Source organism: Phacochoerus africanus, chromosome 1, assembly GCF_016906955.1.
Source record: "Phacochoerus africanus isolate WHEZ1 chromosome 1, ROS_Pafr_v1, whole genome shotgun sequence".
Classification (NCBI taxonomy): Eukaryota; Metazoa; Chordata; class Mammalia; order Artiodactyla; family Suidae; genus Phacochoerus; species Phacochoerus africanus.
In genome coordinates this window covers 125074685-125097308 of record NC_062544.1, presented here as the reverse complement: position 1 = coordinate 125097308, position 22624 = coordinate 125074685, and the positions used below count along the sequence as shown (strand labels likewise).

The 22624-nt window shown below is 41.3% G+C and overlaps 1 protein-coding gene across 1 annotated transcript in view; it reads right to left on the bottom strand.

The window, feature by feature from the left end:
* The window catches only part of SYNPR (synaptoporin), a 323687-nt gene extending 303427 nt beyond the window's left edge, over positions 1–20260 (bottom strand). The window contains exons 1-2 of the mRNA XM_047778464.1: positions 20045–20260; positions 19864–19929 (exon numbers count right to left, since the gene is read on the bottom strand). Of these exons, the coding sequence (XP_047634420.1) occupies positions 19864–19929; positions 20045–20062 (84 nt within the window). The 5' untranslated portion in view covers positions 20063–20260. The remainder of the gene's footprint in view (positions 1–19863; positions 19930–20044) is intronic.
* Between the last annotated feature and the right edge of the window lie 2364 nt (positions 20261–22624).

Below are 22624 nucleotides of genomic sequence, written 5' to 3'. Positions count from 1 at the left end.
AAAGATGTGATGCCAGCCAGAGGTAAGGGACCCAGTCCTTTGTACTCCTAGTGAATACCAAGTCTGTGCCCTTTTTCTTTAAACCAAAGCATTTAAATCTGCAGACTCATGTTGACATTACCTTAGGATGAAGGCAGATGGACAGATGGATGCATGATGGATGGAGAGAGAGAAAGACACAGACACAATGTGCCTTCTAGAATTCACATTTATAACTCAGAACATAAGTAGCATTTTAAAAGGAGGTTCTGAAAAAAAATTAAAAAATAAAAGGAGGTTCTGGTTAACAAATTTTATAAAACTGTCAAAGTACCATTTGCAAGGCATCACTTAGAGGTGAGTTCTAGTCCCTCCTTCTACTCCCCATTTTGGTACCCCAACCAGCTCTGTGAAGAGTTCTTCTAAAACTGGCAGGGAAACTTGGAACAGTTATCAAAAACATATTCAAATCACTCTTGAGCACCACAAGTGAAAAACACATCCCAAGTCTGCAATCAAGGACACTCATCATTTGCTGCTAATTTTAATACCAAGCACCTCTACTGATTAATGAATTCAACAATGCTATGTTCAAAACATGCAAGTGCTTCACACCCCTGCATAGGAGATAGTCTTAAGATGAGTGTCTCCAACATCTAAGTGGTGGTCACCACCCACAGAGATACCTCATTTGGGCTAGTTTCTCAATTACTGGGGAATGCCTACCACCATTCTCCTGGGAGTTTGTGATTCAGCAAAGATTACCAACTGCCTTGGGACTCTGCTTTCTTATAAATGTTGCAGTTTCTCATACTTGAAAAAGTCACTGTCAGGGAGTGGAGATAGTAACCATTTTCTCCCTGCTCCCTATTGCTCCTTCTAGAAGAATCTCCCTCCCTCCAACACGAGCTAGCCTCTGTATACTCTGTGGTCCTGTTCCTCTCCCCAGATCTGGAACCACACCACAGTGGAGGTTGAGTCAGCTGCTCTCTGACTCTTGAGACTTTGTGCCCAGAGCAGCAATATTGGCTGCTCACACTGTGAGGTTAGAATTGGGCTAGGGGCAGAGGTGGTCTTTCTTGAACACAAAAAGTAGAGCAAGATATTTACACTAAAAGTCAAAGAAATGGAGTCAGAACACTAAGAGAAGCAAATGGCAGATGAAACAAGAGCCCTTCAAGATGGTGGAAAACTCTTCATGAATTTCCCAACTCCCAGCTCCCCCTTCCCTCTTCCTCTCTCTCATGAAGTCTGACCAATTGTTCTGCCTTCTGAGAACCAGATACTTTCCAACATATCCTATTTTTTCCCTCAGCCAGTTTCAATGGGTTCCTTTTCCTTGCAACCAAATGATTTCTGCTTAATGATCTCTGATAAGGATAAGAATGAATTTTTAAAATAAATAAATAAATTCAGCCAAAGCAAAATGGGGAGTTCATCAACTATCTGAAAAACATTTGTGTTAGAAACTGGTAACTCCCTAAGATCCACTCTCTCTTTCTTCTTTAACAGCAGTTCTATTGGAGGGAACAGCACGGACAGCTACAAACTACATTTCCCAGTATTCCTAAAAGTAGCCAGGTGACAATTTCAGCCAATGAGTGTTCCACACTAGTACCCAGGGTCTCTCACTGGAATTAACCTGCTTGCCAATGGTGGTAACATTTTAAATAATGTATTACCTACTGCCTTCCATTCCCTGTCTCATTTCTCCACTCCCTTACCACTGTTTGCTAGAATTAATTGCCAAATAAACTATCATCGTTACCTAAGAGTTTGCTTTGGAGGAACTCGAACTAACACAGGAGTTAACTTCCATGAGGCTACCCTTGTGTAATGGGGAATTGGAGCCCAAAGGTTACTATTTCACCCTTTTGTTCCCAAGATAGTTCTGACAGGTACTGCCTGAGGCTGCTTGCTCAGGAAGCCCTATAAGTTTGAGCAACAGTGTCCCCCAGGGATGACCAACTCCATAATGTACTCTTATATTGGTTATGCCTCCTCCCCATCCCGATTTCACTTCCCTGGTCCCTCATTCCTGCTCTCTGCCATCACTTCCCAGTTAATTACCCTCAGATATGCCACTTTTGAATTTGGCATTGTTTTCAAGGGACCCCAAAGACACTACAAAACTAAAACACTTGGGCCATCTCTAAAATCCCATACTCTCTATGGGTGACAAATGGAGGAGAGAAGGGTATGAGACACATGCAATTACTCATTCCCAGGTCTTGTTCAGATGGCTGACACCACAATCATGATGCATCTGCATCACTGTTGCTCTCATAATCTGATTACCATGCTCCTATTTCTCTTAAATGTACATTTGCATGCTAATGATACGCTCATACGGCCACTGTGAAAACATTACCAGACTACATTGCTAATCATAGAATAAATGTCTCACCATGATTTCTTGATAACTAAACCTCGAAGAAATTAATTTATCTGCATTATATAATAATGAGCAATCTGTGTTGCTTTTAGTCTGCTTCCTGAATGAATAAAATGCAATCCTCATTAAAAAACAGTAACTACTGGAGTTCCTGCTGTGGGGCAGTGGGTTAAGAATCCAACTGCTCCACCAGTCTAAAAAAAAAAAGAATCCAACTGCAGTGGCTCAGGCTGCTGCAGAGGCTTCAATCCCTGGCCTGATGCAGTGGGTTAAAGGATCCAGCATTGCCACGTTGTGGCATAATTCGAAGCTGCGTCTTGGATTCAATCCCTTATCCCAGGAACTTCTGTGTGCCATGGATGCAGCCATTAAAACAAAACAGTAACTACTATTATGAGATATTCTTGTGCTAACAAATTAGTACAAACTTTAACAACTGTCATCTTGCTTCATATCAGGATACAAACAGAAAAGGTTACTTGTTTATCTTTTTATTTCAAGCTCTAAAATTTATGTACAAATGTATAAAGTTCATAAACATATAAACATATATATAAAATGTGTAAAAAGCATACTAAAGAGTTGGTAAAGTTTGGAAGATTCAGGGTCTGATAAATTTCTGGAAGTTGGCTTGAAAACCTCCCTGCCACCAACTGAATGAGGTGTGTTGCAAAATAAATGTAAAAATTAATGTTTTAAAGAACAGAGTCACGTGGGTCACTTTGCCATACAGCAGAAATTGGCACAGTGTTGTAAATCAACTATATTTAACTCAAAATAAAATAAAATATAGGCAGTAGGACTAAATAAAACATGAATTGCTTGTTTCTCTTCTAGAATTTAGGGATTCCTGGCTCTGGTTAGTAGTTGCAAACTATTGCATTCGGAGTGGATAAGCAATGAGATCCTGCTGTACAGCACAGGGAACTATATCCAATCACTTGTGATGGAACATGATGGAAGATAATGTGAGGAAAAGAATGTGTGTGTGTGTGTGTGTGTGTATATATATTTTTTTTTCAAAAATTGATGAAACACTGTAAATCAACTATAATAAATTTTTTTTAAAAGTGAAAAAAAAAAAAGAACAGAGCCACGATGAATATTTTCTGTTACATAGCAGCCAGTCCCTTTTAAGTTTTTTACTGAAGTTTAGCATCTTGCCCTTGCCAAACAGATAGATGGGCTAATTCTTTGCACGCATGCTATCCAATATGGTAACCACTAGCTCTTTACATTTAAATTACTCATAAATTAAAAATTTTGTTGCTCAATTCCAAGTGATCAATAGCCACATGTGGCTAGGGACTACTGTAACAGACAGTGAAGAATATAATGTTCTATTTAGAATACTACAGAATATTCAGAACACTGCATGCAGAATATTCTCTTGGACATTCCTACTCTAATATTTAGAATCCTCCCTCATCAGGATTCTTTACTCATTGATTCTTTAAACAACAATTAAACCACACTGTTTAGGAACAGAATTATTTGAGGTTACACTGATTAACTGAGAAGTTCAGGTCTTCTCAGTGCATTGTCTGGCACCCAGAGCTGTGTCACTAACTTACCCTGGTCGCTACTAGGAGCCACTGCCTCCATTCACATTATGGTTTTGGCCCAAGACATAATCCCTATATTTTTATGCTTCCTAGACATTAGTGAAAAATTCTTAAATTTTATCTGGAGGAAGGTAAAAGAACTCTTGAACTTACTAATTCTATCATTTCAAAAACCAAGCTAGGGTTAATTTCTGAACACCAAAGTTCCCATTCATCCATCAGCCAAATGGCTCCTGAGAACTTTCTTTCCGTGCAAGAGGAACTGGGCTGGGTCCTTGGCCGGGGGGGGCGCGGGGCATGGAGACAAAGCCTCCAGGGGGGCTAGGATGCTGTGGTAAGGTGGGAATAAGCTGGAGACTGTGGGCTACATCCAGAAGGAAATGATGCTTTGTGTATTTTGCAAAGAATGGGTCTCACTGTGTTTGAAAAATGGAAGACATTTCCAACATTAAAACCTTGCAAGAATAGCACCGAAATCCTTATTGCTGTTTTCTGAAGAAAAGTGTAACTATCTGGACACTTTGGGCCTATGCTCCTGCTCAGCAACAATTGGCTAAAGTGGAAGAAGCTGCTTCTGTAGACAGAAATGCCAATATCTCTGGCTGCCGCTGTTGTCCATTGTGGGAGCCTGCTTCTTGCTTCCTTATACATTATTTGCCTGGCCCCCAGCAGACCTGGTTTGCATTCTTGCCCCAAACATTTACCAACCAGATGGCCTTGGGCATGTTCCCCAGGTTCTTCAAAGGCAGGCTAATCAATATGGCAGAGGAAACTGAATGTCACCTAAAACAAGTCAATAAAACAAAAGGTTTATAAGTGCAAGGATCTTTGCATTTTTACAAGCAGATGTGGGTCGGTGAAAGGGTGGCAGAGAAGTTATTGACAAAATGATATGGTAGGGAGCAACCAGTCCCTTGTTCTTTCTGAGTATTTTCCATCATTTGCCTTTGGCCACTGTGGTTCTGAGATCTACAAATCAGAATTTCTTTTGCAATTCAAAGCAAATCAAAACCATCCTTTCTTTCATTTATTGTTTTATGAAGTGAACTCATAAGAAACAACTTTTTTAAAAATGTACTTGCCATTGAACTGCAAAGAGAACTCAAAAATTTTGCTCTGCTAGCCCATAACAGAATTCTCCACCTAATTGAGATAAATAAATAGCTTTAGTCAAATTGCTACATTGGTGGATTTTGCCCCATGGATACCATTTGTCTGGCTAAATGCTTGGGCTTACCCCTCATCTGGGTTCACTTTGGGCTATAAATGGCAACCTGGTGGGCTGGGATTGTTCTTCCCATATGGATCTGGTGTCTGGGAGAAAATGGAACTCTTCTTCCTCTACAGCTGATGGCTTAATAAGCACATTGGATCTTTTTTTATTTTTATTTTTATTTTTATTTTTTGCTATTTCTTTGGGCCGCTCCCACGGCATATGGAGGTTCCCAGGCTAGGGGTCGAATCGGAGCTGTAGACACCGGCCTATGCCAGAGCCACAGCAATGCGGGATCCGAGCCGCGTCTGCAACCTACACCACAGCTCACGGCAACGCCGGATCGTTAACCCACTGAGCAAGGGCAGTGACCGAACCCACAACCTCATGGTTCCTAGTCGGATTCGTTAACCACTGAGCCACGACGGGAACTCCACATTGGATCTTTTTGAAGCACTGAAGACCTGGATTCAAATCTTAGCTCTTCTGTTAGCAACTGCACACATTTAAACGGTACCCACTTAAACTTATTTTCCTAATCTTCAGATTCTTTGCCCTAAAGATGAGGAAATAATGACGCATGCATTGTAATACATTTGTCAGAATTACATGACATCCTTGTTGAAAGCATTTCACAGAGCCTGGAGCTCAGAAGTATATAAGTATATAATAAATGTTAACGACTGTTATTTTAATTCACAAAGAGGCCAAGGTGGTCCAAAATAGCCATATGTGAGGCAGAGGCAGAACGTCCATAATGTTATCTCTGTTAATAGCAAGTGTGGTCAAGAATGTCATCCGAGAGAGCGGAAATGCCCTTGGCATCAGGCAGATGCTGAATTTGTTTTATTTCATTGATAGAGCCTTTCGTAATCACAAGCCAGGTATGCTTCAAATGAAGCAATAACATCTCATCCACTCCTGCCTTTCCCTCAGAAGAATTATTAAAGTTCCAAGTGCCTCAAAAAAGGTGTGGCATTAATTTGTATCCATGAGTTACTTACATACATATACATGAGCTGCAAGTTTCAGAAAGGTACTGAGTATGACCAACACTTAAGAGTATAATTTAAGGTAAAACAATGATGTTACTTGTAATAAATAAGCGTATTATTAAAATGTAAAGAAATGCAAATTGGATGGTTAAATTTACATTATAAATTTATTTCTATTATTCAAGGTTCATGACATAGAAGTTAACTTTGGTATTCCAAAAATCACATACATCTATTCTAATATCATGATTCAGAGAAAGGATAGCTCAGTATTTGTCTCTAACCAAGTCAGAGTATAGCAATGTAAATAATTTCCAAATAGTGGAGTAGTACAGTGACCTAGAAAGATGAAGGCAGCAGCTTATGTAAAAGTCCATGTGAACAGCATCATGAGTTTGGCAGCCTCAGCTATTGCTTTACAAATCCATTCTGTCCATTAAAATGTTTCCAAATGAAAAGAAGAATATAAACAATCTTATGAAAAAAATACACAATCTCACCACAAAATTTAAAAAGTACAAATTTAATCAAGATCTCATGTTTGTCTATGAAAATGGAAAACATTTTAACTGGTAATGCCCACACTGGGACCACCTCATTTGAGGACAATTTGATATTTGTTTCAAATAGCTTAAAAATGCATAACCTTTTGAACCAGAAATTCTACATCTAGACACTAAGTAAACTATAACAGAGGTATACGTAACACTTCAGAAGGGGTTCTTTGCAGGTTTTAAAAATAACATACATTTTTAAAACTACTGAAAGTTGAGATTAGTTACATAATTTCTAATATAGGCATACAGTGTAATAACATATAGTCATCAAAATTATGGAGAAAGAAATTTTAACTAGTAGCATGGTAACATACTCATAATACTTTAAAGAGAACGAAGCAGATGACAAAATGTGCCTATTCTAAGAACTCATTTGTTATGGGTTAAACTGTGTGCCTCCAAGATTCTTATGTTGAAATCCATACCTTTAGTACTTAAGAATATGACCTTATTTGGGAAGAGGGTCACTGCAGATGTAATTAGTTAAGATGAAGCCATACTAGAGTTGGGTGGGTGCTAATCTAATGTAACCTGTGCATACAGAGGGGGGGATTTGGACATAAATATGCACATAGGGAGAAAACCATGTGAAGACAGAGGCAGAATTTCAGGTGATATATCATCTACAAGTTAAAGAACACAAAGATTGACAGCAAAGCCCCCGAGGCTAGGAGAAAGGTACAGAACAGAACGCCCTTCATGGCCCACAGAAGGACCCAACACTGCCACACCTTGATCTCAGACTTCTGGTCTCCAGGACTATGAGACAGTAAATTTCTGTGGTTAAAGCTACCCAGTTTGAGGTACTATGATATGGCAGCCCTAGCAATTGAACATCATGGGTTGGTTTTGTTTTGTTTTTCAGGAAAGAAAAGGTACATCAACATTAAAATGTCTGAAAGAATATTTTTCAAAATATTAACTTTCGTTCTCTCTCAGTAGAAGGATAAGGTAATTTTTAGTTATCAGCTTTTGCTTATATTTTTGTGATTTTTCAATTACTAAACAAATAACTTATGAATAAAAGTGGCTGTAAACAGCGAGTCAAAAGAAATGCACTCCCAAATACAAACATGCTTAGTATGTTTGGGTCACGGCAGGAGTGGGAGACGCAGGAAGTCAGACAGACGTGGCCTAAAATCTTGCCTTGGTCACCTATCAGCTCTGTAGCTTTGGGCAAGTGAGGTCACTGTGAGGTTCGAATGACATTGTGTGTATAATGTACACAGCACTGACTTAGGACAGCCTGGCACATAACAAGAGCTCGTTTATTTACAGCCATTTAGTGAACTCCCACTATTTATGGGGGCTTTGTCTTTCTTTAAAATAAATAAGTATGTTATTCCTTTCAGAAAAGTTTCACAAATTCATGGTCACCTTCCCAAAGCCTGTGGACAGCCTGGGGCTCCAAAGTGTCTGGGACACTGATCTAGGACTTGACAATCCAGTCTAATCATTCTTTCCTTGCCAGCCACACATACGAAATTGAACAGTCCCATTTGAATTCATATGGGTTATGTTCCAGGTCTTTATGGCCTCTAGTAAAAAGAATTCATATGGGGGGTGGGGTGGGGGGAGAGAGACAGACAGACAGAGACAAAGAGAGAGACAGGAAGAACACTTAGAAACATCCAGAGGAAAAAAGACCCTTGTGAAATTTTTAAAATTTCACAAAATCTTGAGAAATTTACATTGGCACTAAAACATATCTTAGGGAAAAGACGAAAAATAAGCATGTGCTGAGTGCTTGCTATGAGCCATCACTTTTGCAAATGTCATCTCATTTAACCAACACGATAATTCTTCCTGCTAATTACTATTAATTTTGCTCTTGTAAATATGAACCAGAGAGGTCAAATAATGTGCCCAAGGTCACATAGCTTGACACTGGTGGAGCTGAGAGTCAAACCCAAGCATTCTTTCTGTTACCAAAAGAGTTAAATGGAGTGAATAAAGCCAGGCATTAAAAAGAAAACAAAAAGCAGCCAGCAATTTAAAATAACAATAAAAGGTACAAACAGTATCTACATTTCAAATTTATTATTCTTGCCAATAAACACATTATTTTCCCTGGAATATCTGGAGTTTAATGCCACAAACAATTTCACATATATTCTTTGGTGGGTTTTTTTTTTTTCTTCTTGTTTTTAAGGCCACACCTGCAGCATATGGAAGTTCCCGGGCTAGGAGTCAAATTGGAGCTACAGCTGCCAGCCTACACCACAGCCACAGCAACGCTGAATCCGAGCCAAGTCTGCAAGCTACATCACAACTCGTGGCAATGCCAGATCCTTAACCCACTAAGCAAGACCAGGGATCGAACCCTCATCCTCATGGATACCAGGCGGATTCATTTCCACTGTGCCACAATGGGAACTCCCCCCCACTTTTTTTTAACCAATGAAGCATGTCTTCTAAAACAGATTTCAAATACATAGAATCATGTTTTGTTTTCAGTTGCTTCATAAATAGAATCTGTGATGTGATTGTGATGAAAAAAGTTATTATATACAGTATAGTTTTATGAAACATTGAAATATGCCTTCTTCCTGAAATACGCCTTCTTCCTTTCCTCAAACAACTGTAGCTATAGATGCAAATTAAAGGTAATACATCAGGCATTGCTCCTATAGTAAAGATCTCCCAGATAACTGAGCTTTAAGTTTCTAGATTTGGGAATGTTCAGTATGTATTGGGCCCTCCGATGGGAACTTTCATACAGAAAGTTAGCTCATTTGATTTCACAAATCTGTGTTATGGATATTATCCTCATTTTACAGTTGAAGAAGTTGAATGTTAGGGACGTAAAGGGTTTGTCAAAGGTTTTTCAGTCATGAATTCATTTTCACCATGTAAATGTATCTTTTAAGTGAGTAAAATCCCTGAGGAACTTGAGACTTAGTGAAGATGCTTTGCCCTTAAACACACCCAAGGTCTATGCTTGAACCCAGGCTTGTGTGGCTCTAAAGCCATCACTCTAAATCATAATCACCATCTCTACTCATCAAGACACTCCCTTTTCTAGTTTAAATATCTCCCAGGATCTCCATTCTTCATTCAGATGATGGGTTTGTGCCTGGTAACTTTCTGTTATCACTCTTTCTTCTAATCTAACCCTTCTACCTTCTCAGTTCTTCTGGATTGCAGCTTCAGGAAGGATGCCAAAGGTACTGCCAACTGTCTATCAGGTGCAGGCAAAGCTAGCAGGTGAATTAAAGGCATGAACAAGGAGTCAGGCAGTTTCGTGGTAGACCAGATGGATGTGTGAGCACTTCTTGTTAAAACCACAGGGGGTATGTCTTCTTATTTGGCACACAAATCCTTCAAAGTAACAAATCCAAAGAAGGGCAGTGCTTGTTCTCTCTCTTTCTCTCTCTCTCTCCTTTTCTCTCTCTCTCTCTCTCACACACACACATACACACACACACACAATGAGCAGACAAAACTGACTTGCTCTTCTTGCATCCATGATGATGAATATGTTTGACTCAAGTAATTTATCAGGCATCCAAAATGAATTTATGTGTTCATAATCTTGCCAAATACCCAGATCCTTTCTGAATTCTATAGAACTCTTTACAGGCAATTTTCAACAACACATTCCTGAACCTGAATTTCATTATGTAGTGGACCAGTGAACAAAGATTTTGTTAGAAAATATACACCAATCAGTAGAATTTCCTCAGGGATTAGGAGTATTTTTGAGAAGTAAAAAAGTCCCTGAGAAGGTCTGCACATCTTTAGTCATTATGGGGCTGAGCATCTAAATTTTGCTTTATGCTCTGATAGCATGAGATGGTAGAAAGGGGACCTGATTAGGAATAAGAAGACATGACTTTAAGAAGGAACTATGTACAGTGTCCCCACTGTTTCCATTGGGAAAATCATTTAATTTCAAGATTTGGAAGTAATGAATGATCGTTATTAATGGGAGGCAACATTGTAAAATGATTAAGATTAAGGAGTCTGGTATCCAGTTTCCTAGGTTCAAGTTCTAGCTCTCTCACATACTCTCTGCATGATTTTTAAGAAAGTTTTTGATCTCTCCAGGCCTCAGTTTCTTCACATATTAGAGGAGGTTATTATTTGGTCCTTCAAAATTTTTAAAGTGAAATAACACACGTGTTGTACTTAGGTTAAGTGCCTGTCTTTGTATATAAGTGTTACTACTACTTGTGGATTTTTTTGTTTGTTTTTTGTCTTTTTGTCTTTATAGGGCCGCACCTATGGCATATGGAGGTTCCCAGGCTAGGGGTCCAGTCGGAGTACAGCTGCCAGCCTACACTACAGCCAGAGCAACACGGGATCCCATCCGGGTCTGCAACCTACACCACAGCTCACGGCAACGCCGGATCCTTAACCCACTGAGCAAGGCCAGGGATCGAACCCGCAACCTCACTTCATAGTTCCTAGTCAGATTCATTAACCACTGTGTCATGAGCTCCCTACTTGTGTATATTTTCTGGTCATCTCATAATGAATGTTCTCACAATAGAGAGATAATAATAGAAAAATGATATGACAAAAACACATTGAGCAAACTTTATGTTTATACCCTCCTAGAAATTTTAGAAGTGCTTAATTGTATTTATAGATGGCATATCATTGTCTTTAACAAACTTTTCCTTAGTGACAGTGAGGGAGCCTCGGAATAAAGGAAGCTCTACTGGGGGTTTTATAAACCCTATCTTACTTAACGCATACAGCAACCCAAAGACATGAATCTTATAATCTTCATTTGATGACCTTAGACCTGAGATTAGCATGACTATGTAATATGCTCAGTGCTTCACGGCTAGAAAGAAAAGCCAGAATTTTAGCAAAGGGATCTTTCCAAAGCCCATGACACTTTAATTTCCATGCTACCTTCCAGATTTTTCCTGTGATTCTTGCTTTTCAACCAATCTTCCTCTCCCCTTCCTGAAACAAACAGGACACATCAGACCACTGAGTCACTGGAAGCCAATGACTCTCCCACAAATAAACATTCAGGATAAAAAAACATAAATTCCCACTGTGGTACAATGGGATTGGAGTTGTCTCTGCATTGCCACAGTTGTGGAGTAGGTCACAGCTGTGTCTCAGATTTTATCACCAGCCTAGGAACTCAATGTGCTGCAGGGCAGCCAAAAAAGAAAAAAAAATTAATTGGCATAGGAATATTAAGTTAAAAACAAGCCCCCAAACCCCATCCATTCATGCTTTTCTCCTTTCTACCACATTAATAAACTGATGTACTAATTAACATAGTGTTCTAACATTAAGTGCCAGTGTTGAATTAACCTACCAATATATGAACAAAGATGATGTGCATGTGGCTTGAGGGGAACACGTTTTCCTTCACAGATAGGCTGTCCCAACACTAGGGAAAAACCCCCATGTTTGCTTCACGAAGAGGCTTTTACAAGCTGGTAGAACCCCATGCTGACAGGGCAAAGGCACAGACCAAGATAACATCATCAGTATGGACCCACCAATGGCCCCTCAGCAGAGAGAATTCTAGGAATGCTGCTCTCCAAATCTCAAAGACATAATGTCTTGTTCTGGAGAAGTTTTATAGTGCTTCCTTATTCGTCCATCCACCAGACAGGTAAAACTCTCCCTGGGCCTAAAGTGCCCAGGACTTGAAGAATTGTCCCATGGCTCCAGCTGAAAAAGAAGTCCAGGGGCATGTTTTCAATCTCATGATCCTTTTGATTCAGGCCACTAGTGACAGGACTTGCAGGGGACCTTTGGCTTAGGGCAGCCCATCCACAGCCAGATATGGCCTGGGGCTGACAGTTGTGTCCACTCTGAAAAAATTACCCAATAAACCAATCATACTCCTTCTCTTAGGAGATTAGAATCACAGAAAGAATAAGCTCCAAGGGCAGCAGAAAGGCAACAAGCAAAGAGGGCTGTGGGACAGTGGCCAAGGCACAATACTGGCTGTACTCCTGCTAGGGTTTGCCTTGAACCCAAGACCTGAGGCCTGGGCCTGTTCCAACCTCACACTTTTATTTCCCTGAGTTCTCCTCCCTTGCCAGGCAGTGGATACATCTATAGCTGCCCTCTTTCCTTGACAGCTGAATCAGTCCCTGTGACTTACTCTCCTCTACCATCAAGACTAACAGCTACTAACAAGTACCCTTGTTTCTATGGGAGTCCCTATAATTCCTCTTCACAATGGAGATCACAAAAAGTAACTGAAACCCCATCCAATGTGTTCTCATGGATTCACTTTTTCATTCTCTACTCACTCTCCTCCCTCCTTTTCCCCCCGACTTCCTTCAACCAACACTTGCTAAGCACCTACTGCCTAGGTGTTTTGCTGGGACTTAAGAATGCCCCTGGAGATGTTCCTACCATGTATCAAGCACTGTGTTAGGTACTTAGAATGGACTGATGGGCAACACAAACAAGATCCCTGTTTTCATAGAGCCTTTAGTCTGGGTGAGGTGCTAAAATGTAGAAAAGTCATTAAAGAATGTGTTCCGAGAGTCATCAGGAGGCTGATTCATCTACTGGGCCCTCCCTACTCAGAGAGGCCCTCCCCAAAGAAGTAACATCTAATCTGGCACCTGAAAAGAGAGGAATTTGCCAGCTAAAAGGGGTTGGGTGAAAAGGAGAGTGAGAGGAGGGGGCATGTGTGGAAGTCCATCAACCATCAAGAACCCATCACCAGGCCCCTCAAAAACCTCAGAGATGTGAAAGGTGTACAGAGCAGGAAATAGGCTTTTAGTATGAGAGATAAAAGGGTTGAGGGTGGACTTCCTCCAAGTTTTGATGATGCATCAGCTTGAGGTGGTAGCATCATTCTCTCTTGTGGGTTCCAAAGAGACCAAAGAGACTGGGGCAGAGACTGGAGAATGGATGCTGAAGCAAAGATCACGTCACACCTTAATTTTCACTCAATTATTTTATGACATCCAGAGTCACCTAGATTGGGGAAAAAAAAAACTACTCCTTTGTCATCATCATGACCACAATTCTCTTCTACTTTTGGAGAACATTAAATAGTTTACAAATTGTTTCACATGATTGTTCTTACTTAAAATTTCCAAAACAGTGAGACAGTAGGCAAGAGTTGTTGTCTCCAAAATTCAATGAGGAAGTGAGATTCTCATAGGATGGCCAAGCTAACAGAATGAACGAGAATAATTGCAAATACAGCCAAGATCAAAGATACACCTGCAGAAATAAAGAATCAAAGGAAAGTTGTGGTTCTGTAGATCTATTCCTTAGAGACTTTTTCTTTTGTCTTATAATATTAGCACAGGGTTCTTATCCTATTTTTGTCTAGGTGACTCCCAAGAACCAGGTGTACATGGGTATTAGCATGTGGTTAGTAAGTGGCCATGGTTGAGTCTATAAGTACCTTTGTCTACACCCTGGAGAATTCAGTTGGATACATGTAACTCTTTCAAGAATAAGCAATGTCTATGAATTATGATTTCAGAAAGATGAGGAAAACAGTCTCCTCACACCTCAACAAAAAAATTCCTGAGAACAAAGTCCCTGCAATTTATTATTTACCATCATTATCATATTCAAAATAGTTTGTTGAGCACTTTTCATAGCTCAGGCACTGTAAAAAGGCAGTTTATTGGATTAAATCATTTATGGCAACACTTTGAAGTAAGAACTATTATCCTATTACATTGTACAGATGAGAAAAATGATACCTAATAAAGTTAAATAACTGTCCAAGGTCACCAAGCAAGTGAAAAAATAAAATCAATTCCAAATCTATAAACAGTGTTTTTACATATCTTTGGTACTTGTGGGGCCAAATACCAACTGCCTTAATAAAGCTCAGAAAAGCATTAAGTGACAAATGCATTAGCCCCCTGGGGAGTTGCTCTTTTATGAAAAGTCTATGTATTGATTTATGTCCCAGTTGCCTACGATTTCTGTCACTAACTGAGTGGCTAGAAAGTTATAATTAAATACAAATTAATGTAGCTTTGAAATTACATCAGATCCTCAATGGCAGGTTTCTGCTCATAATTTAAACTAGTTATATATAATTCCTGTCTTGTTTACTTAGGAAAAAAAAAAAAAAAAGACTTGTCTGACTCATGAACAGGTATTTTTAAGAAAAGCAAAAAAGAGACCATAAAATAAAACTTACTGGCTTTATGATCAAAGTCTTTTTCTACATATTTTTTTGTGAAAAGACACTGATTTTTAATTAGAACCTACTCTACCTCGGTTAATTAATAATCAAAAGAAAAAGCAATGTCAAAGACAACTGCTGTCTGATGAGTTAGTCTCTAAATATAAACACTCCCTGGCATTTTCAGAAAAGGCCTCAAGTATATAGAGTGGGTGAGATAAACACTGCAAAATAGGATAGCATCTGCCTTTTAACGTTTCTCTGAGGATTAGGGATAAGGTACAGCAGGTGCGCGCCACATCGAAGGAAGTAGAAGAGTGTAGCATTTAAGAGAATACAGTTTGGAGTGAGAACGCTCAAATCTTGGCTTTGCCATTTCCTACCGTTTTGTCCTTGATGAGTTATTAACATCCCCTGAATTTCATGGTGAAATGGGAAAGTTAGTCATACAGATTCAACACGATGATGCATAGAAAACACTGCAATATAAGGCCTCACATGAAGTCTGCATGACAGAGGTCACTATTGTTAGTTCTCTGCTTAAGGATTTAAAATGATAACTATACTATATTACATTATATTATATATTATAAACATACTTACTGTGTGATTATCAATAACATGATCAGAAATGCCATTAAAAAAAGAAACACCATTAATATCAAGCAGGCAGTATGATGTCTGGAAAACATAGATCAGAATTTATATTCAAGAGGCAAGACTATGGAAGCAAGTGCCTCCACTGAAATCAAATAGCTCTATACTTCCTACATCAGACATCCAACATCTTTGGATTAGCTGGCCTCCTGTGGGAAGGCAGACAGGGAAGGCAGAATGGGGATATGGAACCCATGGGTTGTAGCAGAAATGGCATAGCAAAATAGGAGATGGAGATCAAAGAATAGGAACTAGAGTAATCAAGCAAGTTGCCCCAGCAGTTCATTCTGGAGGGACAGAATCTGGACCTGCCAGCCAAGAAAACAGCATTTGGGGGAGATGAAGTTTCTCTGATGCCCTTACATCTGCACTAATTCTAGTCCTGGACAATGTGAAATTGTTGGGGCCCCTACCTTCCACTACACATAAATCCACATGTGCAAATCCAGGGCCTTGTAAATAATAGAGAGCAGAAAGACTGCATTAACAAAAAAATAAAAAAAAAATTAGACTAAAGTTCTACTGGCAAAGAATTGAAGGAGCAAAATAAGAACCATCAGTGGAAGGCAGGACTCTACCAACTTAGTCTGAAGAACAGGGTAAATTCAATCTAAGAAATGTTTTACATTTAAAAATGATGGTTTAAGACACTTTTCTAGACCTTTTTTTATCATCAGGGAATAAATGAAACAGACCACCTGAGTCAGCACTATTTCCTGAATTTTGAGTTTGATGGAAAAGATAATGAAAAGTCCCCGACCTCATTTAAGTAGAGATTAAGGATTTGGAAGTTTTGCCTCAAGGTCTTTGAAACTGCCTAAAGCTTTTCCCTGAAGGCTTGACTTTTATATGTTTTTAAACTTTAAATCTACTATATCCATAAGCCCTTCCTAAGCAAAGAACACATCAATAAAATGCATTTTCCCCCCAAGGCGATAAATCTCAAAGTGGTGGATGTCTTTAGAAGTAATACTGCTTCATGTGGTCCATCCATAGGAAATCATTTCAAATGTGAATTTTTTAACATAATTACTCATGTGCACAAACTGTGGACAAGTGATATGCCTGTGATTATTCCTGAGGACCACAGCTTTTCTTCACTCTCTCCTCTCCCCACTGAACCTCAAATTATACCCCTTGGGAAAAAATCAATTTCAAAAGTTCAGAGATATATACATCTCTGTTTATACAAATCACACATACACACACACACAAAAACTGTATTTTCTTTTTTCAAAAATATCGTATACAGGGAGTTCCCGTTGTGGCACAGTGGTTAATGAATCTGACTAAGAACCATGAAGTTGCAGGTTCGGTCCCTGGCCTTGCTCAGTGGGTTAAAGGATCTGGCATTGCTGTGAGCTGTGGTGTAGGTTGCAGATGCGGCTCGGATCCCACGTTGCTGTGGCTCTGGCATAGGCTGGTGGCTACAGCTCCGATTGGACCCCTAGCCTGGGAACCTCCATATGCCGCAGGAGGCAAAAAAACAAACAAACAAAAAATATATATTGTATACAATCCATTTCTCTGAAATCTGATTGCTCACTTTTTCCATGTGCTGAATGAAAACCACTTTCTTCCACATAACACTTTCATCAAACACAAAGAATGAAATGCATTTTTCTGCATTTAGTTTTATCAAATATAACTATATACGCTGAACCCCAGGTCAAGGCATATTAATTTAACCCATCTTTTTAAAGGCAGTATAATATTTCACAGCATGCCTGAATCATATGTTAACAATTTTCCTACTAATGGACTTACTAATTGTTTCCAGTTGCATCCTCTACAAAGGATGTCACAGTAAATAACCTTAAACATAGACCTTTACACACACTTTTACTTCTACATATGAATACTGAAAATATAAAAGGACTGCAGTTCCAAGACTTTAAAGACTACCAACTTCAAAGCTGCTGCCCCACAGAACAGGAGAAACTAGGGTGTTATTAGTGCTTTGTCGTGCTCAATTTACACTTTTCGCTGATCACTTACTGTTTACCAAGAACCATGAAAGACACCTGTGGGGACTACAAACAGAACACATTTCCTGCCACTGAAGAGCTAAAACTCTCTCACTGTCACTATCTCCCACAGAAAACAAATACCTGAGAGGAACTCTTCACCTATTGGATGCACAGAAAAGGTATTTTCTTTCCCTTTCTCCACTTTGATAAACTTTCTCAAACTACCTATCTCCCTGCTTTCATCTCTCTACCTCAGCTCTTTCCAAAGGTAGTGATCAACTAACTTATCCTTTAAGGTTATTCTGGTCCCTTTTTTTCAGGTTCTTTCCCACAAACAATGGCCTAACAACTGATTTACAAGCAAAACCTTTCTTCCTCAGAGCTTCAGAAGAAAGAAAGGAAATCAACTATACTTTGATAAAAAAAAAAGTTTTAATGTAATAAGTTCTCTCTCATTTACACACATACACATCAAGAAAAAAAACAATTATAAGGCAGTGTGATACATTCTCATGAGTGAATGGTTAAGATGTAACTGTAACAGAAGCCCAAAGAATGGGGTGAATCACTCAGTTTGGGGTAGAGGAAAGGGGAAGGAGCAAATATGAGCACAATTTTCAGTGAGGAGGTAATATTTAAGCTGAGGTTAAAAAGCAAACATTTGTTCTCAGTTTGAGCTGTGAGGGTGCTCCATATAGTATAAACAGGAATAACAAGAGCATTAAGGTAAGAAGTGCTTTGGTGTTTTGGAGGGACTTTATGAAGCTTAGGGTGCTGGTTGTCCAAATTTAATGTGTATACGACTTATCCTGGGAGCTTGTTTAAAATGCAGATTCCCAGGCACCCACCTTCACAATATTTTAATTTGATTTCCAAAATCTGCATTTTAAAAAAATTCATCCAGGTTTACCACACTTCAAAATATGATCATAGAGGCTGTGTATGAGGAGTGACATGAAAAAACACTGCAACAGGACTGAAGGGAATACCAACTAATGTTTCAGGTAAGTGACAATGACAGTGGGACAGCGACAATGACAATGTGAAACAATAAGAGATTATATCAGAAATGATGTCAGGTCTTTGAACTTGGTTTTGAGAGGCAATGGCTTGACAATGGAGCTATTACTTTAAGAAAAAAACAAAAACAACAACAAAAAAATCACTCTTCCACAAAGAATGTTTATTGAACAGCTAAATGAATGAATGCAGAAAGAACTCTGAGAAAGTCAACTGAAAGCTGCCTGGACTTTGAGTCCTGCTTGCTTTAACTTTGCTGTGACAAAAACAGTTTTAGAATAGCCATACCAGAACCACTAGTCCCAGCCCTCCAAACGTTGCCCTAATGTATGCCCAGCTGATAGATTCATGCATTTTTATGCAGTTTACAAACAAGCCAAATATGACTACCCTGTAGACCATCCAAGTAAGCATGTATCACGGTTGTGCTGCCAAAGCAGGATCCTGGCCCTTGGAGCTGAGATCTGGGAGGACAGAACAGGCTCTTACATAATTTCCCAACTAGTCAGTGATAGGACCTGTGATTAATGCTATATGACGGGCTCTGAACTTTCTGTTCAGATAGATTCACTTGCCTTTCAGAGCTCCTAGCAAGAGAGAATGTGTGACCCGCAGATTTCACTCCGAATAACCATCATCCAAGCCAGCAACACTAACATTTCTGTGTGACCCCCTGGGTAACTGTTTCTGCGCTTCACTCTTCTGCCAAAAGATAAGTTGCGTTGGGACTATTAAGTTGTATTTTAAGGGAACAAAACAGAAGAGTACTACAACTTCCTAATGACCAGTCGCTGAAGAAAGCTCCACAGAGAAGGCTAGGAGGTTCTTCGTGGAGAAATCAGAAAAGCCCTCGAGGAGTGGCCAGAGTAAAGAAACTAAGATGGGAGGAAGGACTCCCGTTCTCTATAACAGCATCTTTCACAGCCTCGCAGCTTCTCTTGCCGGAGCTGCGGCGGCTAAGCGCTTCCAGCATCGAAGGAGGGGCGGAGGGCTGCCCCGAGTGCGGACCAACTTTCTGAGCTTGGCCAAGTCCTCCCCGCTACTCTGCTCACCCCCAGGTCCTCACCCCCGCGGAAAGCCAGGTGAGCAGCCAAAGCCCAGGACAGCTCCTCCATCTGCTCCCGTCCTCGTCTCCCCAGGAGGCTCCTTTCCACAGCCCCTGAGCGTCTGCAAGCCGCCGAAGTGAGAAGACACCTCGTCTAAGCCCGTGCAAAACCAAGCTTCCGCCTCCAAGCCAGGTCCCTTCGTCCTGTTCCTCAACCCCGGACTGGAACCTGGGCAGTGGGGAGGCTTGAAGGAAGCGGCTTGAATCCCACGCTTGGAGAGGAACCGAGCAGGGAGCACCCCACCCGACCTCTCCTCACCTGCTGGTTCGCTCTCTCCTTCGCCTCCCCGCACACACATCACTACTCACCAATTCCAGGGCTCGCAGGAAGGCAAGGGGTTCCTTCAGCGCCCGGAAGGTGCCTGCTGAGGCCAGCTGTGGACCAAGGAGGCAAGAGAGAGGAAGACATAGCGTGAAGAAGGGGCTGGGGGAGCGTCATCCGGAGCCCCGGGGTCCCGCAGCATCACCCGCGCCTCCCAGTTGGTCCTACCTGACTCACGGGGTCCATAGCTCGTCTTGCTCGGGCTTCTCGCCCAGCGGTGCCTGGGAAAATGAAGTTCGAGGGCCAACACTGTCCTCGTCCCTAGGACCAGAAGCCTTCTTTCGGGAAAAGCCGGAGAAGCGAGGCGGGGGAGAGCTGGGTGCCAGGTGCGGGCTCCCGAACGCTCGGCTCCAAAAGCCTGCGCGCGGGTGCAGCGAGCACAGCGGCAAGGGTGGGAGGGGCGGGGGAGCGGTAGGCGGGCGGGGTGGGGTGGGGGTGGGAGGGAAGCCCGCGCAACTGCCCAGGCGAGGCTTCAATTGGCCAGCTGCGAGGTCCGGAGGGGAGGGCCAGGAGGTGGGCGAGGCGGAAGCGCGACCTTGGGGCCGAGTCGTCGAGCGCGCTCGGTGCCCTCAGGCTCCAGGGCAATTTGGGGCCTGTAGGTTTGAGGTAAGCTGGCTGGCACCTTCAGCAAGATGCTTCCTTGCCTGCATACGGGGGTTTCAGGTAAGAGAGAGGCAGCCCATACCCCTCATAAGGAGGTGTGTGCGTTCTGGTGCCTTCTGACCACCAAAGAAAGACTGATGACTTGGTCATTCCCTGAGCCTTCTTGGAAACGTTCTCCAGGTGTACTGGGACACATCAGGGAACAGGATAAACACTGCCCATTCCCTCAGCGGTAAGCAGAGGGCCAGGTCGGAGGGAAAGGGGCTAGAGGTGAGGGGAGAGGAATGAGTTGTGAAAATAGGAGACAGTGTGCCAGACAGGTAATCCGCATGGCTACTGTATGAGGTCAGGGGCGTATTTTTATGCCATTCTTAAAAGTAGAAACTAGACTTAGTGAGGCAAAGTTAGCCTAGGTGACACAGCTCATGAGGCTAAACAAGGTTTGGAATGTAAGTTCCTGTAAAACTCATGCTGTTTCTACCAAGATCCTTTGCCTAAGATAGAGTCCTCAAATGAAGCCCCCCTCCTCAAATCCATCATAAATAGGACTGAGCGCCACTCCCCCAACTCATACTCTTTTCCTCCCTTAGTCTGCTAACCTTACCAGAAATAATATATAACGACAAAACAGTTTTCTTTCCATGAATCACAAATTGTGTTAAAGGCTTTATAACATTACTTCATTAAATGTTCACAAATCCCAGATGGGTCCATAGTACTAAGATTCTCATTTTAGAGATGAGGGAGTAGAGGGCCATGGAAGGGAGGTGCAGAGAATGAAGCCAGAGTTGAACTCAAAATAGTCAGGACAGGGAGTTTTTATTATGGCTCAGTGGTAACCACCCCAACTAGTATCCTTGAGGATGTGGGTTCAATCCCTGGCCTTGCTCAGTGGGCTAAGGATCTGACATCACCCTGAGCACCGTGAGCTGTGGTGTAGGTGGTGGATGTGGCTTGGATCCCCATTCCTGTGGCTTTGGTGTAGGCTGGCAGCTGTAGCTCCAATTCGACCCCTAGCCTGGGAACCTCCATATGCCTTAGGTGCAGCCCTAAAAAAAGACAAAAAAAAAGGAAAGGAAGGGGAGGAGGAGTCTTCAACGCTCCTCATAGAGCTGATAGGTCCTCTTCCTTTTTAGTCCCTTTGGACAGAATTCCATTATGAAGTGGTCTCCCAGCAACACAGATAGCCCATCTGTTTACCACAAAGATCTGCCAAAAAGGTTTGGAATTGGAGGGGGTTGATGACTAATATTCAGGAGTTGAGGAGAAAGGTAGAAATGAATAGTTTGGAGTCTGAGAAGGGGAGGCAGCAGGCCAAAACTTGGTAAAGAAAGAGGACCCAGTGTAGATGTCCCCTGCCCATGGATTCTGTTGGAGAAAAACTGGAAAGTTAGTGAGTCAGAACTCCAAAGGGCTCATTGCACCATCTGCAGCTAGCCAGTTTTGTTCCTCCTGCTCTTCCTACATGCAGATCGAGTCTAAAACAATTAGAAACAACTTGTTTCAAAAATAAGCCATTATGCAACTACAAATACTTTGTGTGTGTGTGTGTGTGTGTGTGTGCATGTTTCCTGCAAATCTTTGTGTATGATTTTTTGTGTGACGTTACTTAATCTCAGGGTTTTTTTTTTTAAATCTCTAAAATTCAGCCAACAGTTTCCATTTAGATGGTTGTTATTGAGGACCTGGTGAGATTTGGTAGATAACATATCTTGGGCAGAGTCCAGCACATCATAATCTCCCCATGTGTATTAGTTAACTTTTTAACTGCTCATGCTTCTGCGGAAGCAAAGACAAAGGCTCGGAGGCCCACATCACAGGTATGGTCGATTGTGGCACCATCTTGTCATTCTCTGCAGTGCCCTCCACTGTATTTCCTTGCCCTTTTGAACTTGGGAGTTTCCATGTTACTTGCTTTGGCCAGTGGGAGTGGGCAGACGTGATAAATACATTTCTGGGCAGAAGTTTTAAGAACCCCTTCATGATTTGCCATCTTGTTGATTTCCTTCTACCACGACTAATACAATGTATTACACAGAGGCTACTCTCACCCCCTGGGTCCTGGAATAAGAGTGATGTAGAGCAGAGCCGCAACTGGACCTTAACTGACCTGGACCTGAGCAAGAAATGCATTTGGAGTTGTAA